General features: G+C 41.6%; 1 protein-coding gene and 1 non-coding gene across 2 annotated transcripts in view; both read left to right on the forward strand.

The window, feature by feature from the left end:
- WDR19 (WD repeat domain 19) overlaps window positions 1–21,801 on the forward strand; it is an 88,102-nt gene that overhangs the window by 46,945 nt on the left and 19,356 nt on the right. The window contains exons 21-27 of the mRNA XM_049790208.1: window positions 830–887; window positions 6,449–6,589; window positions 6,670–6,752; window positions 7,187–7,270; window positions 10,679–10,825; window positions 11,348–11,472; window positions 14,238–14,350. Coding sequence (XP_049646165.1) covers window positions 830–887; window positions 6,449–6,589; window positions 6,670–6,752; window positions 7,187–7,270; window positions 10,679–10,825; window positions 11,348–11,472; window positions 14,238–14,350 — 751 coding nt within the window. The remainder of the gene's footprint in view (window positions 1–829; window positions 888–6,448; window positions 6,590–6,669; window positions 6,753–7,186; window positions 7,271–10,678; window positions 10,826–11,347; window positions 11,473–14,237; window positions 14,351–21,801) is intronic.
- LOC126032896 (U6 spliceosomal RNA) lies at window positions 10,053–10,159 on the forward strand. The gene has a single exon (XR_007504056.1). It is a non-coding gene; the product is annotated as a U6 spliceosomal RNA (small nuclear RNA).

Genomic DNA, 21,801 nt, shown 5'->3' on the forward strand with positions numbered 1-21,801 from the left:
AAACATCCTGCCTCCTGTATTATAGTATGTAGAATACTTCTTTTTTAAAGTCAAACTTAGAACCAGAATTCTAAATACTCTCAGTCCCAATATGAATCTCTATTTCTGTCCAGAATCTCTCAATACATACTCTATTTAGAAGTCCTGAGCCTTTGGGAAACACATTGCTTTTTATGGTCACATTTAGTGTCCCAAAGGTCCGAACTAGCTAAAAACAGCTCACACGTTGAATAGAGTTTGTAAACATATGATCGTTATCACCTGTAAATAAGGGATTTATTGTGAAGTATATTCCAGCGTAATACTTTGCTTTTGGATTTAGAGGATCATCAGGGAGCCTAGGGATCAAATCCCAGTCAGTTGTCTTGCAAACCACACAACCCCTGTGCTATCCCTTCAGCCCCTCCAACTTAATATATTCTTTTAAGGTTCAAAGTTATCATTGATGGGAAAGAATGCATGATATATGTTTATCACATCTTTTGTGAATTTAATCTATTCATTATTTTACATTATTTTATTATGGTTTATTAAGATTACATTATTTTATTATGTTTTTTTCCCTTTGGTTTTTGGTATTTGGGTCACACCCAGTAGCGCTCAGGGGTTACACCTGACTCTGCTCTCAGAAATCAATCCTGGCAGACTTGGGGGTGGGGGGTGGGCATATGGGATGCTGGGAGTCAAACCCGGCTTCATTCAAGGTTGAATGCATACAAAGCAAACGCCCTACCGTTGTGCTATCTCCGGCCCTACATTACTTTTTAGTTTTTTATATGTGATAGGATTCTTCCATATGTGTTAACATTCACTCTTACTTTTCTTTCAGGGGTGATTATATAAATGCTTTGGCTCATTATGAAAAAGGGATAACAGGTGATGATAAGGTAAATTTTAATAAAGTTAAGATATGCATGGCTCTCTTTGTGAGTATAATAGTTTCATAGTGAGTATAATAGTTTTGAAAATTAAGCTCTTATTTGCATTGTTTTCAGTATCTAGCAGGTGAGTCTTTTCTCAGCTTATTAAAAACTTGCCATCAGGATGTTCTTCCTGCTGGAGATCCAACCCAGGTCCACACACTGAGGCACATGTGCCCTATCTCCAACCCCTAACTCATTCTGAAACTTCGAAAACTCAAAACCTTATAACTTTATAAACTGTCTTTTGTTTTGTTTTGTTTTGGTTTGTTTTGGGGCCACACCCGTCGGTGCTCAGGGGTTACTCCAGGCTATCAGCTCAGAAATAGCTTCTGGTATCGGGGGACGATATGGGGCGCCGGGATTCGAACCAATCACTTCAGGTCCTGGATTGGCTGCTTGCAAGGCAAATGCCACTGTGCTATCTCTCCGGCTCCTATAAACTGTCTTAAAAGGATTTGTTTTCTATAATTTCCTAAAGATGAACTTCTTAAGGATGGGAGTAAGATTTTTTGTTCTGTTTTTGTGTTAATGTATTCAGGGCTTACTTTTCTTTCTATGCTCAGGAATCACTCCTGTTGGTTCTCAAGGATATGAGGTGCCAGGGGTGAATCTGTCAGCTGCTTACAAGGCAAACATCCTACCTACTGTATTATTCCATCCTAGGATTAATATTCTTTTGTTTGTTTGGCTTTTTGGACCACACCCTGCAACACTCCAAAGTTACTTCTGGCACTGTGCTCAGAAATTGTTCCTAGCAGGCTCATATGGGACCATATGGGATGCTGGGAATTGAACCCAAGTCTGTCCCTGGTCAGTCGTGTGCAAGGCAAACACCCTACCACTGTGCTATCTCTCCAGCCCCCTGTTTTTGTTTTTGTTTTTATTTTTGAGTCATACCTGGTGGTGCTCAGAGTTTAATTCCTAGCTCTGTGCTCAGAAATTACTCCTGGTAGGGAACAGGCAAGACCGTATATGGTGCTAGGAATCAACTCAGGTCAGTTGTGTAGAAGGCAAGTGCCCTATCCATTGTACTATCTCTTTGTCTTCGGGAGTAAAACTACTTACAGTATAACTATGATTTCCTAAAACATTTCCTTTTACTTTTTTTTCTTTTGTTTTTGGGACATACCGAGTGACGCTCAGGGGGTTACTCCTGGCTATGCGCTCAGAAATCACCCCTGGCTCTTGGGGGACCATATGGGACTCTTTAGGATTGAACCTCGGTCTGTCCTAGGTTAGCCATGTGAAAGGCAAACGCCCTACCACTTGTACCACTCCCCAGCTCCACATTTCCTTTTACTTTTAAAAGAGTTCCAGTAACCCCTGTGAAAATGAATGCCCAATTTTTTCTATCAGTATGAGCTCCTGTTGTAATGAACCTGGCATTTCAACTGCAGAAGTTAATCTTTACAATAAGAATGAATGCTTTAAAATTAGATGAAATATTGCAAAGACTGAACATTTTTTCTATTTTCAGGTTTATATCTAGCACTTTTTATTACAGATTATTGTAATAATTGCAGTTTATTGCAGATTTATTATAGTCATTTTAAAAAGTCACTGGAATTTAAAGTAATATAGAATATTTCCTCCTCCATCAATATCTCCTTAATGGTAACACTTGTTAGCTCACAATATAATTGTTGGGCTGGAGAGAGAGCATGGAGGTAGGGCGTTTGCCTTGCATTCAGAAGGACAGTGGTTCAAATCCCAGCATCCCATATGGTCCCCCGAGCCTGCCAGGAGCGATTTCTGAGCATAGAGCCAGGAGTGACCTCTGAGCACTGCCAGGTGTGACCCAAAAACAAAACAAACCCAATATAATTATTAATTTAAAATTTGTATTTTTAACCCAGATTCTTTCGGAGTTTAATGAGCATGTTAAAGTATGAATTATTACCAAAAATGAAATAATTTCCATTCAGCTAAGATAACTGAATTCAGTCTTTGGAAAGCTGCCTTTTAATTTTCAGGGTTTTTTTTTTTTTTGCCATTTTAATGGTCTTTTCAAGTCAGTACATTTGAATATGTTTTAATATTTTAAGAACTAATATTTCATTGTTTGGATATGAATAGTTCTGTTTTTAAATCAAATTCCTTGCTAATTATAAACAGTTATTATTTTTTTTGGTATCAAAACCACTGCAATTGGGGCCGGAGAGATAGCATGGAGGTAAGGCATTTATTTGCCTTTCATGCAGAAGGTCGGTGGTTTGAATCCCGGCATCCCATATGGTCCCCTGAGCCTGCCAGGAGCGATTTCTGAGCATAGAGCCAGGAATAACCCCTGAGTGCTGCCAGGTGAGACTCAAAAACAAAACAAAACAAAAAAAGAAGGAAGGAAGGAAGGAAGGAAGGAAGGAAGGAAGGAAGGAAGGAAGGAAGGAAGGAAGGAAGGAAGGAAGGAAGGAAGGAAGGAAGGAAGGAGAGAGGGAGGGAGGGGAGGGAAGAAGGAAGGAAGGAAGGAAGGAAGGAAGGAAGGAAGGAAGGAAGGAAGGAAGGAAGGAAGGAAGGAAGGAAGGAGAGAGGGAGGGAGGGAGGGAGGGAGGGAGGGAAGAAGGAAGGAAGGAAGGAAGGAAGGAAGGAAGGAAGGAAGGAAGGAAGGAAGGAGAAGGAAGGAAGGAGAAGGAAGGAAGGAGGAAGGAAGGAAGGAAGGAAGGAAGGAAGGAGGGAAGGAAGGAGGGAAGGAAGGAAGGAAGGAAGGAAGGAAGGAAAAGGAAGGAAGGAGGAAGGAAGGAAGGAAGGAAGGAAGGAAGGAAGGAAGGAAGGAGGGAAGGAAGGAGGGAAGGAAGGAAGGAAGGAGGGAAGGAAGGAAGGAAGGAGGGAAGGAAGGAAGGAAGGAGGGAAGGAAGGAAGGAAGGAGGGAAGGAAGGAGGGAAGGAAGGAAGGAGGAAAGGAAGGAGGGAGGGAAGGAGGAAGGAAGGAAGGAAGGAAGGAAGGAAGGAAGGAAGGAAGGAAGGAAGGAAGGAAGGAGGGAGGGAGGGAGGGAAGGTAGGAAGGAAGGAAGGAAGGAAGGAAGGAAGGAAGGAAGGAAGAAGGAAGGAAGGAGGGAGGGAGGGAAGAAGGAAGGAAGGAAGGAAGGAAGGAGGAAGGAAGGAAGGAAGGAGGAAAGAAGGAAGGAAGGAAGGAAGGAAGGAGGAAGGAAGGAAGGAAGGAAGGAAGGAAGGAAGGAAGGAAGGAAGGAAGGAGGAGCACTGTAATGAATGCTCTAACTAGTATCTTTACCCTAATGTAGTATGTAGCCTTGTAGGCAAGATTTCAGATTGTTGCAATATGCATGCTTTTTCATTTTGCTCCCAGAGGAGCTGTAGTGATACAGCTCATCATCGCATAGGAAATGCCCTTCCCCAACTTTTCTCAGCAACACTGAATCAGTTGTCTTCCTTCTACCAACTTGATCATTTTTGAAAGACGTATCTCCTGTGTGTTATGAATAAAAATAGCTGTCTTTTAAATTTATCAACCACTTGTATATTTTTTAACGTGCATGTATGTTATAAATAGCTCATTTATTTTTTTTCTTTACTTGTTGAGATTTGGCTAACTCTATTTTTATATCATTCCAATCATTACTACTAGCCACTCTTTAAATAGCCACAGTGGCTACAGAAATCACTTAAAATTAAACTGGATGTAGTCTTTGGTTCCTTGCTCATAGTTGTAGTGCTTGGCAGCCACTGGGGCTGCCATATTGCATTGGGCACATAGGAACATTTTGTCAGCTGTCAGGAGAGATGAAGTCATGAAATTTTCCTATACATGGATGTACATGGAATCTATTATGCTGAGTAAAGTAAGTCAGAGGGAAAGAGAAAGATGCAGAATGGTTTCACTCATCTATGGGTTTTAAGAAAAATGAAAGACATTTTTAACAGTATCTCAAGGACAAGAGAGATGAGGGCTGGTAGGTGCAGCTCATGACATGAAGCTCACCACATAGAGTGATGAGTGCAGTTAGAGAAATAACTACACTGAAAACTATCATAACAATGTGAATGAATGAGGGAAGTAGAAAGCCTATCTCGTGTGGGGTGTGGGGTGGGTGGGGAGGAGGGAGATCTGGGAAATTGGTGGTGGGAATCTTGCATTGGTGAAGGGGGTGCTCTTTACTTGACTGTAATCATACAACTGCAATCATATTTGTAATCACGGTTTTTAAATAAAGATAATAAAAAAAAGCAAGCAGTAAAAAAAAGAAAGAATATTTTGCCATCATGGTATGACTTGTTAGCTGTGCCATTTGTTTCACAAGATTCCATTTTGCCAAAATAGATTTGTTCCTTGGAAAGGTCTTCATTTGTCTTTAGTGAATTAAATGATTCTAACTAAATTTTTTAATGTTTAATCGCATCTTTTTTTTTCTCCCAGTGACGCTCAGGGGTTACTCCTGGCTATATGCTCAGAAATTGCCCCTGGCTTGGGGGACCATATGGGACGCTGGGGGATCGGACCATTCTAGGTCAGCATATACAAGCAGACACCCTACTGCTTGCACCACCGCTCTGGCCCCTGTTTATTCACATCTTGTAGAGAATTTTTCAGTTTTGTTTCTGTTTTTTATTGTTGTAACTGCTTTTAGACCATACCCAGCAATGCTTAGGGGGTTACTTCTTGTCCTGCATTTAGGAGTCATTCCTGGAGGAGTTCGGGGGGACCATATAGCATTCAGGGTATTGAACTTGAGTCAGCCATGTGCAAGACATGAGCCCTACCCACTGTATTATCTCTTCAGCCCTAGAATTCTCTAGTTTGGAAAATGGGCTTTTCCTCTTCATTTTTTATCACAGCTTTTGTGTTAGGTGTCTGGCATAGTAATTCTTAGAGAAAACTTTTACCAAGATGACACACAAAGATAAGCAAAGATGTTAAATCTTGGGGCGGAGAGATAGCACAGCAGTAGGGCGTTTGCCTTGCAAGTGGCCTACCCTGAACCAATGGTGGTTCAAATCCGGGCATCCCATAGGGTCATCCCCCACCCCTGTGCCTGCCAGAAGTGATTTCTGAGTAAAGAGGAGCCAGGAGTAACTTCCAAGTGCTGCCAGGTGTGTCCCAAAAACAAAAAAACAAAAACAAACAAACAAAAAATCTCTAGTAAAAATACAGTCATACACCTAAAAGTCCTAAGCTTTTTTGTCTTTTGGTTTTTGTTTTTGTTTTTTTGGGTCACACTGGGTGGCATTCGGGTTACTCCTGGCTCTGCACTTAGAAATCAATCCTGACAGGCTCAGGGGACCATATGGGATACTGGGATTTGAACCACCGAGCATCCTGAATTGGCTGCATGCAAGGCAAACGCCCTACTGCTGTGCTATCTCTCTGGCCCCAATTACTAAGCTTTTGAAAGGAGAAAAAAAAAAAAACACTTTTGTGACGGGTATTAAAAAGACACCTGTTATTTATAGAATCTTGAGGTTGAGGAAAGTGGACCCCAACAGTAGGCTGGTGTCAGAGTTGAATAACTTCTTTGGCTAAAGTCCCTCCCTGGAGTGGCAGGCCTGGCAGCTGTGTCCACCTTGTTCGCACAGGAGCACGACGAAGTGTGTCTGGCGGGCGTGGCCCAGATGTCCATCAGGATGGGCGACATCCGGCGCGGTGTGAACCAGGCCCTCAAGCATCCCAGCAGGGTCCTTAAAAGAGACTGCGGGGCCATTCTGGAGAATATGAAGGTAGACTTTTCTCAGCGCGAATATTCGTGGGGGTCTGAGACCTGAGGAAAGTGAGTATTTGAATCTCCTCGCCTTGTTAGCAATTTTCAGAATCTGCCCAGCTGTATGAGAAAGGCCAGTACTTCGACAAAGCTGCATCTGTGTACATCCGCAGCAAGAACTGGTAAGGACTTGGCGAGAGCTGTTTATGAACAGGCCTGAGCATGAATGTGTTCCCCTAGTCTTGCCTTTATCTGTGGTCCCCCTACCTGAGCCTTCCCTCCATCTCCTTTTCTCTTTCGACAAGTTCCAGTTACAGCTTTTTTCTGTTGCTTTGGTTTGGAGAACTTCATGATCTGACCAATTCCTCAGGGAAGGGAAAAGCCCTATTGGAGCCAGACGATGGATGAACTAAACTCACCTCCTCTTTTCCACCCCTAGACAAGAGAAAATAGAACATGATAGCTATTTTTTAATTGCTAAATGCTCCCATTTGTTGTTAGGAAATTATCTTGAGAAAGAGAGCAGAGAGAGAGAGAGAGAGAGAGAGAGAGAGAGAGAGAGAGAGAGAGAGAGAGAGAGAATATGCTGATATTACTCTCAAACCCATCTTCCTAGGGTAAAAGTCGGAGAACTTCTACCTCATGTTTCTTCTCCAAAGATTCACTTGCAGTATGCTAAAGCTAAAGAAGCAGATGGAAGGTTTGTATGATCGCCAACATATACTGATTTAAAGTAATATGAGTGAAAGTCAAAAACAGAAAGACATGCCGGAGAGATAGCATGGAGGTAGGGCATTTGCCTTGCATGCGGAAGGGCAGTGGTTCGAATCCAGGCATCCCATGTGGTCCCCGAGCCTGCCAGGACCTATTTCTGAGCATAGAGCCAGGAGTAACCCCTGAGCGCTGCCAGGGGTGACCCCAAAAAATCAAACCAAAACAAAAAACAGAAAGACAGAAAACTTCCTTAGTCTGGGGCTGGTAGGGTGTTGCAGCCCATTGGTCCCCCAAGCACCGCCAATATTAATTCCTGAGCACAGAGCCAGATGTAACCCCTGAGCACAGTGGTGTGGCCTAAAAGCCAAAAGAAAAGAAAACTTATTTATCCCTAACCTAGCATGGAGTTCCAGGCTACTATTAAGTTTTTCCTATACTTTGTACATTTCAGTTGACGTTTATGCATTTAAACATAGACTACTACTTCTCTTTGAAATGCAAATACTAGCAGTTGACATTCTTACATAATGTCATAAGAAAGTGAAGCTATGCAATAGTCCTTTTATTGGCACTTCATAATGCTAGAATGCAGCAGAAAGGTGAATTGAAATTCCATCCTTGTGGCAGCACTATGTAAGCTGTAAAGTAATACTGAAATATAATGGTGATCATTTCTATCCTTAATATGTAAAGCTCTCCTGCAACTTAAGATAAGGAATTCAAAGATGTAGAAGGACATGGGCTAAACACAAGAAATCTATAGAGAAAATAGTATTGAAACTGTAGTGCAAACGTGAAAAGATCTCCCTCAAGAGTAATAATGTAATCGACAGGCATATCCTATCCTACAGTAGGATTTATTTTATTTTTAGTAGTAAAATACTTTTTATTGAATGAAACTTACTCAGTTAGATGTGAAGGGAGAGGAAGTAGGGACCAGAGAGATAATGCAGCAGAAAGGACGTTTGCCTTGCACACAGCCAACTTGAGTTTGATTCTCAGAATCCTATATGGTTTCTTGAAGACTTCCAGGAGTGATCCTTGAGCACAGAGCCAAGAGTAAGCCCTGGGTACTATGAGGTGTGGTTAAAAAAAAAATAGGATGAAGGAAAGAAGAGAGGAAAGAAAGGAAAAAAGAAGGAAGAGGAAGTGTATGTTCAAGAGAAAACGGGTTAGCAGAGAGACTTAGAGACAAGCAAGCAAAATATACATATTTAGGAAAACAGATTTGAAGCAGAAGAGGAATGATTTATTTTAAACTGTCAGATGTGTTTATAATGTATCATTGATGGAAGTATAAATTTATATAATCTTGAAAAACAGTTAGTATGTATGAAGATATATTTTAATGGTTACTTACCCTCAACTTTTTAAATAGAAAGGAAACATACCTGCAGTTTTATCTTTTGGGGGCCAGCAGTACTCAGGGATTACTCCTGGCTCTGAAATCAGGGATCACTCCTAGCAGGACTTGGGAGACCATATGGAATGCTGGGAATTGAACTTAAGTTAGCTGTGCAAGGCAAATGTCCTACCTGCTGTACTATCAAAATTTTCATTTTGCGTGTCTGCAGTGATAGCACAGTGGTAGGTAGGGCATTTGCCTTGCATGTGGGCAATCCAGGATGGATTTGATTCCCGGCATCCCATATGGTCCCCTGAACCTGCCAGGAGCAATTTCTGAGAGCAGAGCTAGGAGTAACCCCTGAGCACCTCCGCTGGGTGTGGCCCCAAAACAAAAACAACAAAATTCATTTTGAAATAGGAAAAACCTGAGAGTTGGCTCTTCACCTCCACCTAGAGGCCATGCAAAGATTTTATGTTACCATTAAACCTTTGAAAATGCTAATCTAAAATATGTCTTTTATAGCTGAAACTCAACTACAAACATGTTTGTAATTGTGGTGCTTAAATAAATATATTAAAAATAAAATAAAATAAGTCTATATTACTGCTACAGATTTCCCTTCTAAGAGATAAAAAAAAAAAACAGTGAATTTATTTTTGTTTTTGTTAGTTTGGGTGCCATATCAGACATTGCATAGGGCTTCTTTCTGGCTCTATGGTCAAGATCTCTTCTGACATTGCTCAGGGAATGATTTAGGGTGCCAGAGATTGAACCAGAATTGGCTTTATGCCAGGAAATCACCTTACCCCCTGTATTAACTTTCCAGTTCCTAAACAAACAAAAAGCAAACAAACAAGCAAAAAAACCCAGTGTAAAGGTATAGGGCTGGAGTGATAGTACTGCAGGTAGGATATTAGATCAAGTTCAACCCTGGCATCCCATATGTTCCCAAGTAAGTCCTATGCATCACCTGTTATGGTCCAAAAACAGCAAACAAACAAAATGCAAAGTTATATAGCCATGGTTCATGTAACAAAATTTGGTATCAGTAAGCTCTTAGAAGAACTTACTTGTTTTTTGTTGTTATGGGGGCCACAAACAGTATGTTCAGGGGCTACTCTTGGGTGCTCAGGTGATGTCAGGGATAGAATCCAGGCCCTTACTCCATCTAAGAGGGACATATGTCATGGGAAGTAATCCAGTAATGCTCAGGGCTTACTTCTGATTCTGCTCAGAGATCTGTTGGAGCTCCAGGAATCATATGTGGTGCTGTGTTTCAAACTGAGGTCAGGCATAGGAAAGGCAAGTGTCCCACTCCCTGCACTGTCTCTCTGACCCAGAAAAAAAAAAATTTTAATGAAATAGTTACTGATGTTTTTCATTATTTTCTGATAATGGAAAAATTTTAAGAAAATTAACAGTGCTTGCTTCGGCAGCACATATACTAAAATTGGAACAATACAGAGAAGATTAGCATGGCCCCTGCGCAAGGATGAAACGCAAATTCATGAAGCGTTCCATATTTTTTGGGCCGGAGAGATAGCATGGAGGTAAAGCATTTGCCTTTCATGCAGAAGGATGGTGGTTCGAATCCCGGCACCCCATATGTTCCCCTGAGCCTGCCAAAAGTGATTTCTGGGCATAGAGCTAGGAGTGACCCCTGAGCACTGCCGGGTATAACCCAAAAACAAAACAAAAAAATTAACTTATTTATATATGTTATATATAGCCATATTTATAAAATTAGAAATGTCCCTATTGTTTACTGACAAACACTGCCCCTTCAAGCGTTAAGAAAATTTTTCTAAAATTACTTATTTCTTTATTTTTTTAATTTCATTTAAAAATTACTTATTTCTTGGGGCTGGAGTGGTGGTGTAGCGGTACAGCATTTGCCTTGCACTCGGCTAACCTAGGATCCCCTGGCATCCCATATGGACCCCCAAGCCAGGAGCATTTCTGAATTGCATAGACAGGAGTAACCTCTGAGCGTCACCGAGTGTGGTCCAAAACCCCCCTCACCCCCAAATGACTTATTTGTTGTAGATACAAAGAAGCTGTCTTGGCTTATGAGACTGCAAAGCAATGGAACAGTGTAATCCGCATCTACTTGGACCACCTCAATAACCCAGAGAAGGCCATCAGTATCGTCAGAGAGACCCAGTCCCTGGATGGAGCCAAAATGGTAGCCAGGTAACAACTGGGGCTCCCAGCCTGGACTAGCCATTAAACAAAGCCCCCAAAGCAGAGGAAAACATTCAGATGGACACTATAGTCTTTTCACTTACTTTTATTAGACCTAAGGATTTAAATACAAATGTTGTTTTATTTTCATTATCTAGGGAGAGGGTGGTCATACCTTATTTACAAATAATCAAAAAGTGCTCCAGAACTACTCCAGAGAAGCTGAGGCCACTCCCAACAGTGCTCAGAGAATCCCTATGTGGTGCTGGGGATTGATCCCTGGGGCTCCCACATGCAAAGCCTATACTTAACCCAGTGTTTTCTCTCTCTGGTACCCCCAAACCATCCGTTGTGGTTGGTCAGTGTATGTTTTCCATATATAAGTCGATTCTTGAGAATTGCAGTTTCCTAGATTTGGGGATGGGGTGGAGGCAGGTTCTTTTTCAGTATATTCTTAGGGTTGAAGATTTTACTTGTAAACCACAAATTTGTTTTAAAGCGGGTCAAGCTAATCAAATTGCTTTCACTTAGGTTTTTCCTGCAATTAGGTGACTATGGGTCTGCCATCCAATTTCTTGTCATGTCCAAATGTTACACTGAAGCTTTCACACTGGCTCAGCAACACAACAAGATGGAAATCTATGCAGACATTATTGGTAACTATCATCGCTCTCCCTAATTCATCTTTTAAGACTTAGTAGAGGGGCTGCGTCGATAGTATAGAAGGTAGGGCATTTGCCTTGCACACAGCTGACCAGGGTTTGATCCTCAACATCTCATATGTTCTACTATGTCTCACTAGGAGTAATTCCTGAGCTTAGATCCAGGAGTAATCACTGAGTGTTTGACCCAAAACCAAACCAAAAAAGAAAAAGAAAAAACCTCAATGACCAGACTGGAGAGATGGCACAGTGGGAAGGGTATTTGCTTGGAAGGCCAATGACCCAGATTCGACCCTGGCATCTCATTTGGTTTCCCAAACACAGCCAGGAGTGATTCCTGAGCAAAGAGCCAGGAGTAACCCTGAGCATTGCTTTGTGGCTACTCCCGCCTCAACATTTACTTTTAAAGCCAATTATCAGATCAAACGTACTCACACACACATGTGCACACATGTGCGTGTGTATACACATTTGTGTTACTTGTTAAGTTGCAATATCTCTATTACTACCTTAGAAACGATGTGAAATTACATGTAAAAGCTTTTTGGTACTCTGGAATGTGGCTCAGTGTACAGCATATGTACATGTATGAGGCCCTGGATTTGATCTCCTACATCTCCCCCAAAGGGCCAATTATCAAAAATTAGGATCCTTAGGATCCTTTAGTGACTTTCAAGAGGCCACACTCTCCCAAATCTTTTTGTGTCACCTGAATAGTGAGATAAGTAGTGGTGATAAAGAACTCAGAATAGGATTTGAAAAATATGAAGCTTTTTAGGCATTTAAAATATTGTTATGGGACCAGAGAGATAGTACAGCATGTTGAGTCTTGCTTTACATAGATAACCCAACTTCACATATGGTTTCCTGAGCCCTGCCAGGAGTGATCCCTGAACAAAGAGCCAGGAGTAAACCCTGAGAACCACTGAGTATGGCCTCCAAAACAAAATAAGTAAATTGAATGAGTATGAATTAAATGATAACTTGGTGGTGCTAGAGCAATAGCACATTGGATAGACTGTTTGCCTTGCATGCGGCCACTCTGAGTTCAAGCCTCAGCATCTCATGAGTAATCCTTGAATGCTGTTGGACGTGGCCAAAAAAAAAAAAAAAAGAAATTTTGCTCAGTGAAGAGTGATCTAGATAAACGGTGATTTTTGTAAGTCCAAAAGCAAATTTGTATTCTAAGTACCTGTTATAAGTTTTCCTTCTTTTGAAACTACTAAAACTAAAATATTTTTTGGAGGATGGCAGACCAGCAATATTCAAGGATTACTCCTGACTGCACTCAGGAATCACTCCTAGTAGTGCTTGGGGGACTATATGGGAAGCCAGGGATCAAATTCAGGTCAGCCATATGGTGAGTGTCCTACCATTCATTATTATGTATTATTGCTCCAGCCAGACATGCTATTGATTGTATTGTTTTGCCTTTTTTTTTCCTTTTAATTTGAGGGGAGAGTCAGGGGGTTTGGGCCCACACCTGGTGGCACTCTTGACTCTGCACTTAGAAATCACTCCTTTGGGGCCAGAGCTGTGTCCTACATGATGTACTTTCACTCCAGCCCCAACTTCCCCTCCTTTCATAGAAACTTCATATCTGCCTTGTTGCTAGAGATCATGGACTGTTGTTACACTGTGCTGTTCTATCGAGCCTCTAAATCCCATGGATGAATATAGGTAATAAATTCTACCACTTGCAGCTTAAGAGGACCTTTCCTTAACTGTGCCTCATGATATTTAAGCTTCAAACCCAAAGGAAAACATCATCTATTGACCCCATGTCTCGTCATCATCTTTCTTGGTCCCAAATTCCATAGTGTAGAGCACAGCTCCTGAGGGGAGCTGAAGGACATTATATCATGGTGAGCTTTGCCTATGGTAGGTGGAGCCTAGTTATGGTTCAGACATGGTTGGTCCTGAGTCTCTTAGAATGGGCAACGTGAGACCAGTATGATAGTACAGCAGCTAGTTGGCACGCAGCCAATCTGGGTTTTATCCCTGGCATTCTGGCATTATGATCCCCAGAGCCTGCCAGGATTGATTATTATAGCCAGTAGTAACCTCTTTTTTTTTTTCCTTAAAAACAGTTTACTTATTTATTAATTGATTGGTTTTTGGGCTACACCTAGCAATGCTCAGGGGTTACTCCTGGCTCTGTGCTCAGAAATTGCTCCTGAGAAGCTTGGAAGACCATATGGGAGGCCAGGAATCAAACTGGGTCCATCCCAGGTCAGCCACATGCAAGGCAATGCCTTACCACTATGCTATCTCTCTGGCCCCCAGGAATAACTTCTGAGTACTGCTGAGTGTGACACAAAAACCAAACAAACAGAAGAATGGGCAGTGCATGGAGCCAGAGTGATAGCAGAGTGGGTAGGGCATTTGCCTTGCACAGGATCAACCTAGGTTCAATCCCTGCATCCCGTATGGTCCCTGGAGCCAGCCAGGAGTAAGTTCTGAGCGCAGAACCAGGATTAACCCTTGAGTATTGCAGGAATGGCCTAAAAACAAACAAAGAATGAGCAGTGTCTCCAAAGAATGTCAAAGCCTCATTTCCGTTCTGACTCCTTTATAGCAGGAAAAGAAACTGGAACAGAGCTTTGTTGGCGGGGTCATTGGGACAGCTTATGATGGACGTGGACCAATGTTTGCTGTAAGAGGTTGTCAGCAGCCTAGTTGTGGATCATTTGTTTTTAGCTATGAGTGGCAAACGGGTTTTGCTCCGATATTTCATACTCGCTGATCTTCTGTCCTAGGCTCTGAAGATACGGCTAGTGAAGACTATCAAAGCATTGCCTTGTATTTTGAAGGCGAGAAGAGATATTTTCAGGCCGGAAAGTTCTTCCTGCTGTGTGGCCAATATGCACGAGTTAGTATTTGCCAAGAAAATATCCACTGGACCCCAGGCAAATCGATATTGGAAATATTTCAGAAAATTTGGGCATGCTCCCAGACACAACCCAGACTTGAAATCTCATTCGCCTTTCCAGTCCTGTCCTGCAGCCAGGACAATTCATTTGCTCAGTGAATTGGAAAGAGTCTTTATATTCAGAAGCCTTGGGTTCAGTCCTCACTACCACAGTTCCCTGAGCTGCACAATAGAGTAGCCTCAAAACATGAAGTGGCCCCTGAGCACTACAAGTTGCCTTTCCACAACAACAAAGTGTCCTGTCCCTCCAAGGCTGAATCCTTTCATGATCACTCTCCTCGCCCCTTCTTTCATCTAAACCCTGTCAGTTCCAGTTTATGTACTTTAGTTTTTGAACCACACCTCAGCAGTGCTCAGGGATTACTCCTGTTTCTGCACTTAGTAATCACTTCTTACTGTGCTCAGGGACCCTGTGGGATGCCTGGGATAGAACCAGAGCTGGTAGTATGCAAGGCATGTACCTGCTGTGCTGTCACTGTAGCCATTTTTTGTTATTCTTGTTCACTTGTTGTTTTTTTAAACATGGTGGACACACCCAGTTGTACTCATGGACTTCTTAGTCCTGGATCTGTGCTCTGGAAATCACTCCTGGAATGCTTAGGGGACTGACTATATGCCATGCTAGACACCAAATGGGGTTAGTTATATGCAAGACAAGTAAGTGCATTACTCCGTCTCTCTCTCTCTCTCTCTCTCTCTCTCTCTCTCTCTCTCTCTCTCTCTCTCTCTCTCTCCTCTCTCTCTCCTCTCTCTCCTCTCTCTCTCTCTCTCCTCTCTCTCTCTCTCCTCTCTCTCTCCTCTCTCTTTCTCTCTCTCTCTCTCTCTCCTCTCACACACCCTCATTCTAAATTATTGAGATAGCTTCCCTGGATTTTAGTTTCTTTCCTACATAGTTCAACAGCTTCATTTTGTTCTCCAGGTCTGCTTGCTTTCACTGCCAACCCTCCCCTCAGCTGGGAGAGCGATGTTTAAACAGGTCACAGAAGTCAGTGAGGTTGTGGGTGGAACTTGTGGATGGTGCCTGTGTGGAAGGGGGCAGCTGCTCATCGCCAGTGTGACCAGGAGTCTTAGCCCAGTACAGCCAGAATATATAATGTTTCCAGAGAAACACATTCAGGTCCCCCATTTTATTTTTTTATTAAATATATTTTTATTTAAGTAACACGATCATATTTGGGTTACAGTCATAACCAGAACACCCCCCTTCACCAGTGCAACATTACCCCCTCCCCCCTTCCCATCCCCTACCTGCATTCGAGACAGGCACTCCAGGTCCCCCATTTTAAAGTAGGGTCCCCAGATGAGATGGCTCAAAGAGTGTACACTTTGTAGGTTCAGTTCCTGGTACCCCATGATCCCTTGAGCACTGCTGGGAGTGATCCCTGAGTACCACTGGGGGACCCAAAAACCAAGCAAAATAGTAATAATAATAGGGTCCCAGAGAGTTGTGAAATATTTCCTGGCCAAAGAGAGCATGGCTGTTGGTCATGTTGGTCAGCCTTTTGGTCGTCAGTGCACTGTTTTTTGCCTGTTAGATCAATTCCCAACTCCTCAGTGTGCCACTCAAGGTGACCAGCCGGCCTGAACATCCCTGTCTGGCATCCAGCCACATCTGTGGAAGAATCCCACTGTCCTTGCCTTTTCCCATCCTTGCTCTCCAGCCCTGTTGGCCACCAACACAGTAACACAATACTTGTCCATCATTCAGGTCCTTTATGGAAATAACACCCTTGTCCCCTGGTTCACTTTTCTTCCCCAGACAGTGCCTCTGAAATCAGATAGCGGCACAGCACATTTGTCCTTTAAATTTTTTGTTTTATTTAAATTTTGGGCCACACCTGGAGGTTTCCAGTAGTAATCTTAGCTTTGTGCTCAGGAGTGACCCCTGGTGGTATTTAGGGGATCATATGTGGTTTCAAAGATCCAACCAGAGTCAGCCACAAATGAAACTAGTGCTTTAATTACTCTGTTCTCTCTCCAGTCCTTTTCTAAGCTTGTACTTATTATCTATTTATTGGGGGCTTCTAGGGATTGAACGGATGTCCTATGCATGCAAAGTGCTTTACTATTGGGCTTTTATAACCTTAAACTTCTTGTGCTGGGTGTACAGGAATCAGATTAAAGTAATTTCCCTTAAATTATCATATGTCAGGGCCGGAGAGATGGCATGGAGGTAAGGCATTTGCCTTTCATGCAGAAGGACAGTGGTTTGAATCCCGGCATCCTATATGGTCCCCTGTGCCTGCCAGGGGCGATTTCTGAGCACAGAGCTAGGAGGTAACCCCTGAGCGCTGCCGGGTATGACCCCCCCCAAAAAAAAATTTATCTTAGAGATGAACTCTTTATATTATCACATTTTCCAAATGAGTTGGTATTCCTCATATCAAAAATTCCTGGCTTTTCATTCTCTATAGCTCAGCCCCATATACCTAGTTGTAAGTTGTCGGTAAATATAAGCTATAAATTAATGAAGGCTGGTGCTGGAGCGATAGTAGTGTGGAGGGAGCTTACCTTGCATGTAGCCAGCCCTGGTTTGATCCTTGGCATCCCCTTTGGTTCTCTAAGTGGAGATCCAGGTACTAAGCTATTAGTACCACCAGATATGGCCAAAAAAAAAAAAAAACACTCAAAATTAATTAAGGTAATTAAAATTTCTCCTCAAAAAGGCCACAGGTTTTGTTTTCATTAGATGTCAGAATTTGCTGGTTCACAGAGTTAATTGGGTCTTTCACTTTTTTTTTTTTTTTTTGGTTATCACAAGTTGACCTTTATTAATCTATTTTCTTTTTTTTTTTCATGTCCCAAATTTCTTTTTTTTTTTAATGCATAATTTTTTTTTATTTAAACACCTTGATTACATACATGATTGTGTTTGGGTTTCAGTCATAAAAGGAACACCACCCATCACCAGTGCAACATTCCCATCACCCAAGTCCCAAATCTCCCTCCTCCCCACCCAACCCCCGCCTGTACCCTAAACAGGCTCTACATTTCCCTCATACATTCTCAATATTAGGACAGTTCAAAATGTAGTTATTTCTCTAACTAAACTCATCACTCTTTGTGGTGAGCTTCCTGCGGTGAGCTGGAACTTCCAGCTCTTTTCTCTTTTGTGTCTGAAAATTATTATTACAAGGGTGTCTTTCATTTTTCTTAAAACCCATAGATGAGTGAGACCATTCTGCGTTTTTCTCTCTCTCTGACTTATTTCACTCAGCATAATAGATTCCATGTACATCCATGTATAGGAAAATTTCATGACTTCATCTCTCCTGACAGCTGCATAATATTCCATTGTGTATATGTACCACAGTTTCTTTAGCCATTCGTCTGTTGAAGGGCATCTTGGTTGTTTCCAGAGTCTTGCTATGGTAAATAGAGCTGCAATGAATATAGGTGTAAGGAAGGGGTTTTTGTATTGTATTTTTGTGTTCCTAGGGTATATTCCTAGGAGTGGTATAGCTGGGTCGTATGGGAGCTCGATTTCCAGTTTTTGGAGGAATCTCCATATCGCTTTCCATAAAGGTTGAACTAGACAGCATTCCCACCAGCAGTGGATAAGAGTTCCTTTCTCTCCACATCCCCGCCAACACTGTTTATTCTCATTCTTTGTGATGTGTGCCATTCTCTGTGGTGTGAGGTGGTATCTCATCGTTGTTTTGATTTGCATCTCCCTGATGATTAGTGATGTGGAACATTTTTTCATGTGTCTTTTGGCCATGTGTATTTCTTCTTTGTCAAAGTGTCTGTTCATTTCTTCTCCCCATTTTTTGATGGGGTTAGATGTTTTTTTCTTGTAAAGTTCTGTCAGTGCCTTGTATATTTTGGAGATTAGCCCCTTATCTGATGGGTATTGGGTGAATAGTTTCTCCCACTCAGTGGGTGGCTCTTGTATCCTGGGCACTATTTCCTTTGAGGTGCAGAGCTTCTCAGCTTAATATATTCCCATCTGTTAATCTCTGCTTTCACTTGCTTGGAGAGTGCAGTTTCCTCCTTGAAGATGCCTGTAATGTCCTGGAGTGTTTTGCCTATGTGCTGTTCTATATATCTTATGGTTTTGGGGCTGATATCGAGGTCTTTAATCCATTTGGATTTTACCTTTGTACATGATGTTAGCTGGGGGTCTAAGTTTAATTTTTTGCAAGTGGCTATCCAATTGTGCCAACACCACTTGTTGAAGAGGCTTTCCCTGCTCCATTTAGGATTTCCTGCTCCTTTATCAAAAATTAGATGGTTGTATCTCTGGGGAACATTTTCTGAGTATTCAAGCCTATTCCACTGATCTGAGGACCTATCCTTATTCCAATACCATGCTGTTTTGATAACTGTTGCTTTGTAGTACAGTTTAAAGTTGGGAAAAGTAATTCCTCCCATATTCTTTTTCCCAATGATTGCTTTAGCTATTCGAGGGTGTTTATTGTTCCAAATGAATTTCAAAAGTGTCTGATCCACTTCTTTGAAGAATGTCATGGGTATCTTTAGAGGGATGGCATTAAATCTGTATAATGCCTTGGGGAGTATTGACATTTTGATGATGTTAATCCTGCCAATCCATGAGCAGGGTATGCGTTTCCATTTCCGTGTGTCCTCTCTTATTTCTTGGAGCAGAGTTTTATAGTTTTCTTTGTATAGGTCCTTCACATATTTAGTCAAGTTGATTCCAAGATATTTGAGTTTGTGTGGCACTATTGTGAATGGGGTTGTTTTCTTAATGTCCATTTCATCCTTATTACTATTGGTATATAGAAAGGCCATTGATTTTTGTGTGTTAATTTTGTAGCCTGCCACCTTGCTATATGAGTCTATTGTTTCTAGAAGCTTTTTGATAGAGTCTTTAGGGTTTTCTAAGTAGAGTATCATGTCATCTGCAAACAGTGAGAGCTTGACTTCTTCCTTTCCTATCTGGATTTCCTTGATATCCTTTTCTTGCCTAATCGCTATAGCAAGTACTTCCAGTGCTATGTTGAATAGGAGTGGTGAGAGAGGACAGCCTTGTCTTGTGCCAGAATTTAGAGGGAAGGCTTTCAGTTTTTCTCCATTGAGGATAATATTTGCCACTGGCTTGTGGTAGATGGCCTTCACTATATTGAGAAAGGTTCCCTCCATTCCCATCTTGCTGAGAGTTTTGATCAAGAATGGGTGTTGGACCTTATCAAATGCTTTCTCTGCATCTATTGATATGATCATGTGGTTTTTATTTTTCTTGTTATTGATGTTGTGTATTATGTTGATAGATTTACGGATGTTAAACCAGCCTTGCATTCCTGGGATGAAACCTACTTGATCGTAGTGGATGATCTTCTTAACGAGGCATTGAATCCTATTTGCCAGGATTTTGTTGAGGATCTTTGCATCTGCATTCATCAGTGATATTGGTCTGTAATTTTCTTTTTTGGTAGCGTCTCTGTCTGGTTTAGGTATCAAGGTGATGTTGGCTTCATAAAAGCTATTTAGAAGTGTTTCTGTTTGTTCAATTTCATGGAAGAGTCTTGCCAAGATTGGCAGTAGTTCCTCTTGGAAAGTTTGATAGAATTCATTAGTGAATCCACCTGGACCTGGGCTTTTGTTTTTCGGCAGACATTTGATTACTGTTTTAATTTCATCAATGGTGATGGGGGTGTTTAGATATGCTACATCCTCTTCCTTCAACCGTGGAAGATTATAAGAGTCCAAGAATTTATCCATTTCTTCCAGGTTCTCATTTTTAGTGGCGTAGAGTTTTTCAAAGTAGTTTCTGATTACCCTTTGAATCTCTGTCATATCAGTAGTGATCTCTCCTTTTTCATTCCTGATACGAGTTATCAAGTTTCTCTCTCTCTCTTTCTTTGTTAGGTTTGCCAGTGGTCTATCAATCTTGTTTATTTTTTCAAAGAACCAACTTCTGCTTTCGTTGATCTTTCGGATTGTTTTTTGAGTTTCCACTTCGTTGATTTCTGCTCTCAGCTTTGTTATTTCCTTCTGTCTTCCTATTCTTGGGTCCTTTTGTTGAGCATTTTCTAGTTCTATTAGCTGTGTCATTAAGCTACTCAGGTAAGCTCCTTCTTCCTTCCTGATGTGTGCTTGCAAAGCTATAAATTTTCCTCTCAGTACTGCTTTTGCTGTGTCCCATAAGTTCTGAGAGTTTGTGTCTTTATTGTCATTTGTTTCCAGGAACCTTTTTATTTCCTCCTTGATTTCATCTCGGACCCACTGGTTATTGAGCATGAGGCTGTTTAACTTCCAGGTGTTAAAGTGTTTCTTCTGAGTCCCTTTGGAGTTCACAAATAATTTCAGAGCCTTGTGGTCAGCGAAGGTAGTCTGCAAAATTTCTATCCTCTTGATCTTATGGAGGTATGTTTTATGTGCCAGCATGTAGTCTATCCTGGAGAATGTCCCATGTACATTGGAGAAGAATGTGTATCCAGGTTTCTGGGGATGGAGTGTCCTATATATATCCACTAGGCCTCTTTCTTCCATTTCTCTCCTCAGGTCTAGTATATTCTTGTTGGGTTTCAGTCTGGTTGACCTGTCCAGTGTTGACAAAGCCGTGTTAAGGTCCCCCACAATTATTGTGTTGTTGTTGATATTATTTTTCAGATTTGTCAACAGTTGTATTAAATATTTTGCTGGCCCCTCATTCGGTGCATATATGTTTAGGAGAGTGAATTCTTCCTGCTCTACGTACCCCTTGATTAATATAAAATGTCCGTCTTTGTCCCTTACAACCTTCCTGAGTATAAAGTTTGCATTATCTGATATTAGTATGGCCACTCCAGCTTTTTTATGGGTGTTGTTTGCTTGGATAACTTTTCTCCAGCCTTTTATTTTGAGTCTATGTTTGTTCTGACTATTCAGGTGCGTTTCTTGTAGGCAGCAGAAGGTTGGATTGAGTTTTTTGATCCATTTAGCCACTCTGTGTCTCTTAACTGGTGCATTTAGTCCATTGACGTTGAGAGAAAGAATTGTCCTGGGATTTAACGCCATCTTTATTTCAAAATTTGGTGTGTCTTTTGGGTAGTCTTGTCTTAGATTAGGTCTTTCAGTTTTTCTCTTAAGACTGGTTTTGTGTCTGTGAAGTTTCTGAGCTGTTTTTTGTCTGTGAAACCATGTATTCTTCCATCAAACCGGAAAGTGAGTTTTGCTGGGTATAGTATTCTGGGTGAAGCATTCATTTCATTCAGTCTTGTCACAATATCCCACCACTGCTTTCTGGCATTGAGCGTTTCTGGTGACAGGTCTGCTGTAAATCTCAGGGAAGCTTGCTTGAACATGATTTCCCCTTTTGATCTTGCTGTTTTCAGAATTCTGTCTCTATCTGTGGGATTTGTCATTGTGACTAGGATGTGTCTTGGGGTGGTTTTTCTGGGGTCTCTTTTGGTTGGTACTCTTCGGGCATGCAGGATTTGATCACA

The sequence above is a fragment of the Suncus etruscus genome, chromosome 16, assembly GCF_024139225.1.
Source record: "Suncus etruscus isolate mSunEtr1 chromosome 16, mSunEtr1.pri.cur, whole genome shotgun sequence".
Classification (NCBI taxonomy): domain Eukaryota; kingdom Metazoa; phylum Chordata; class Mammalia; order Eulipotyphla; family Soricidae; genus Suncus; species Suncus etruscus.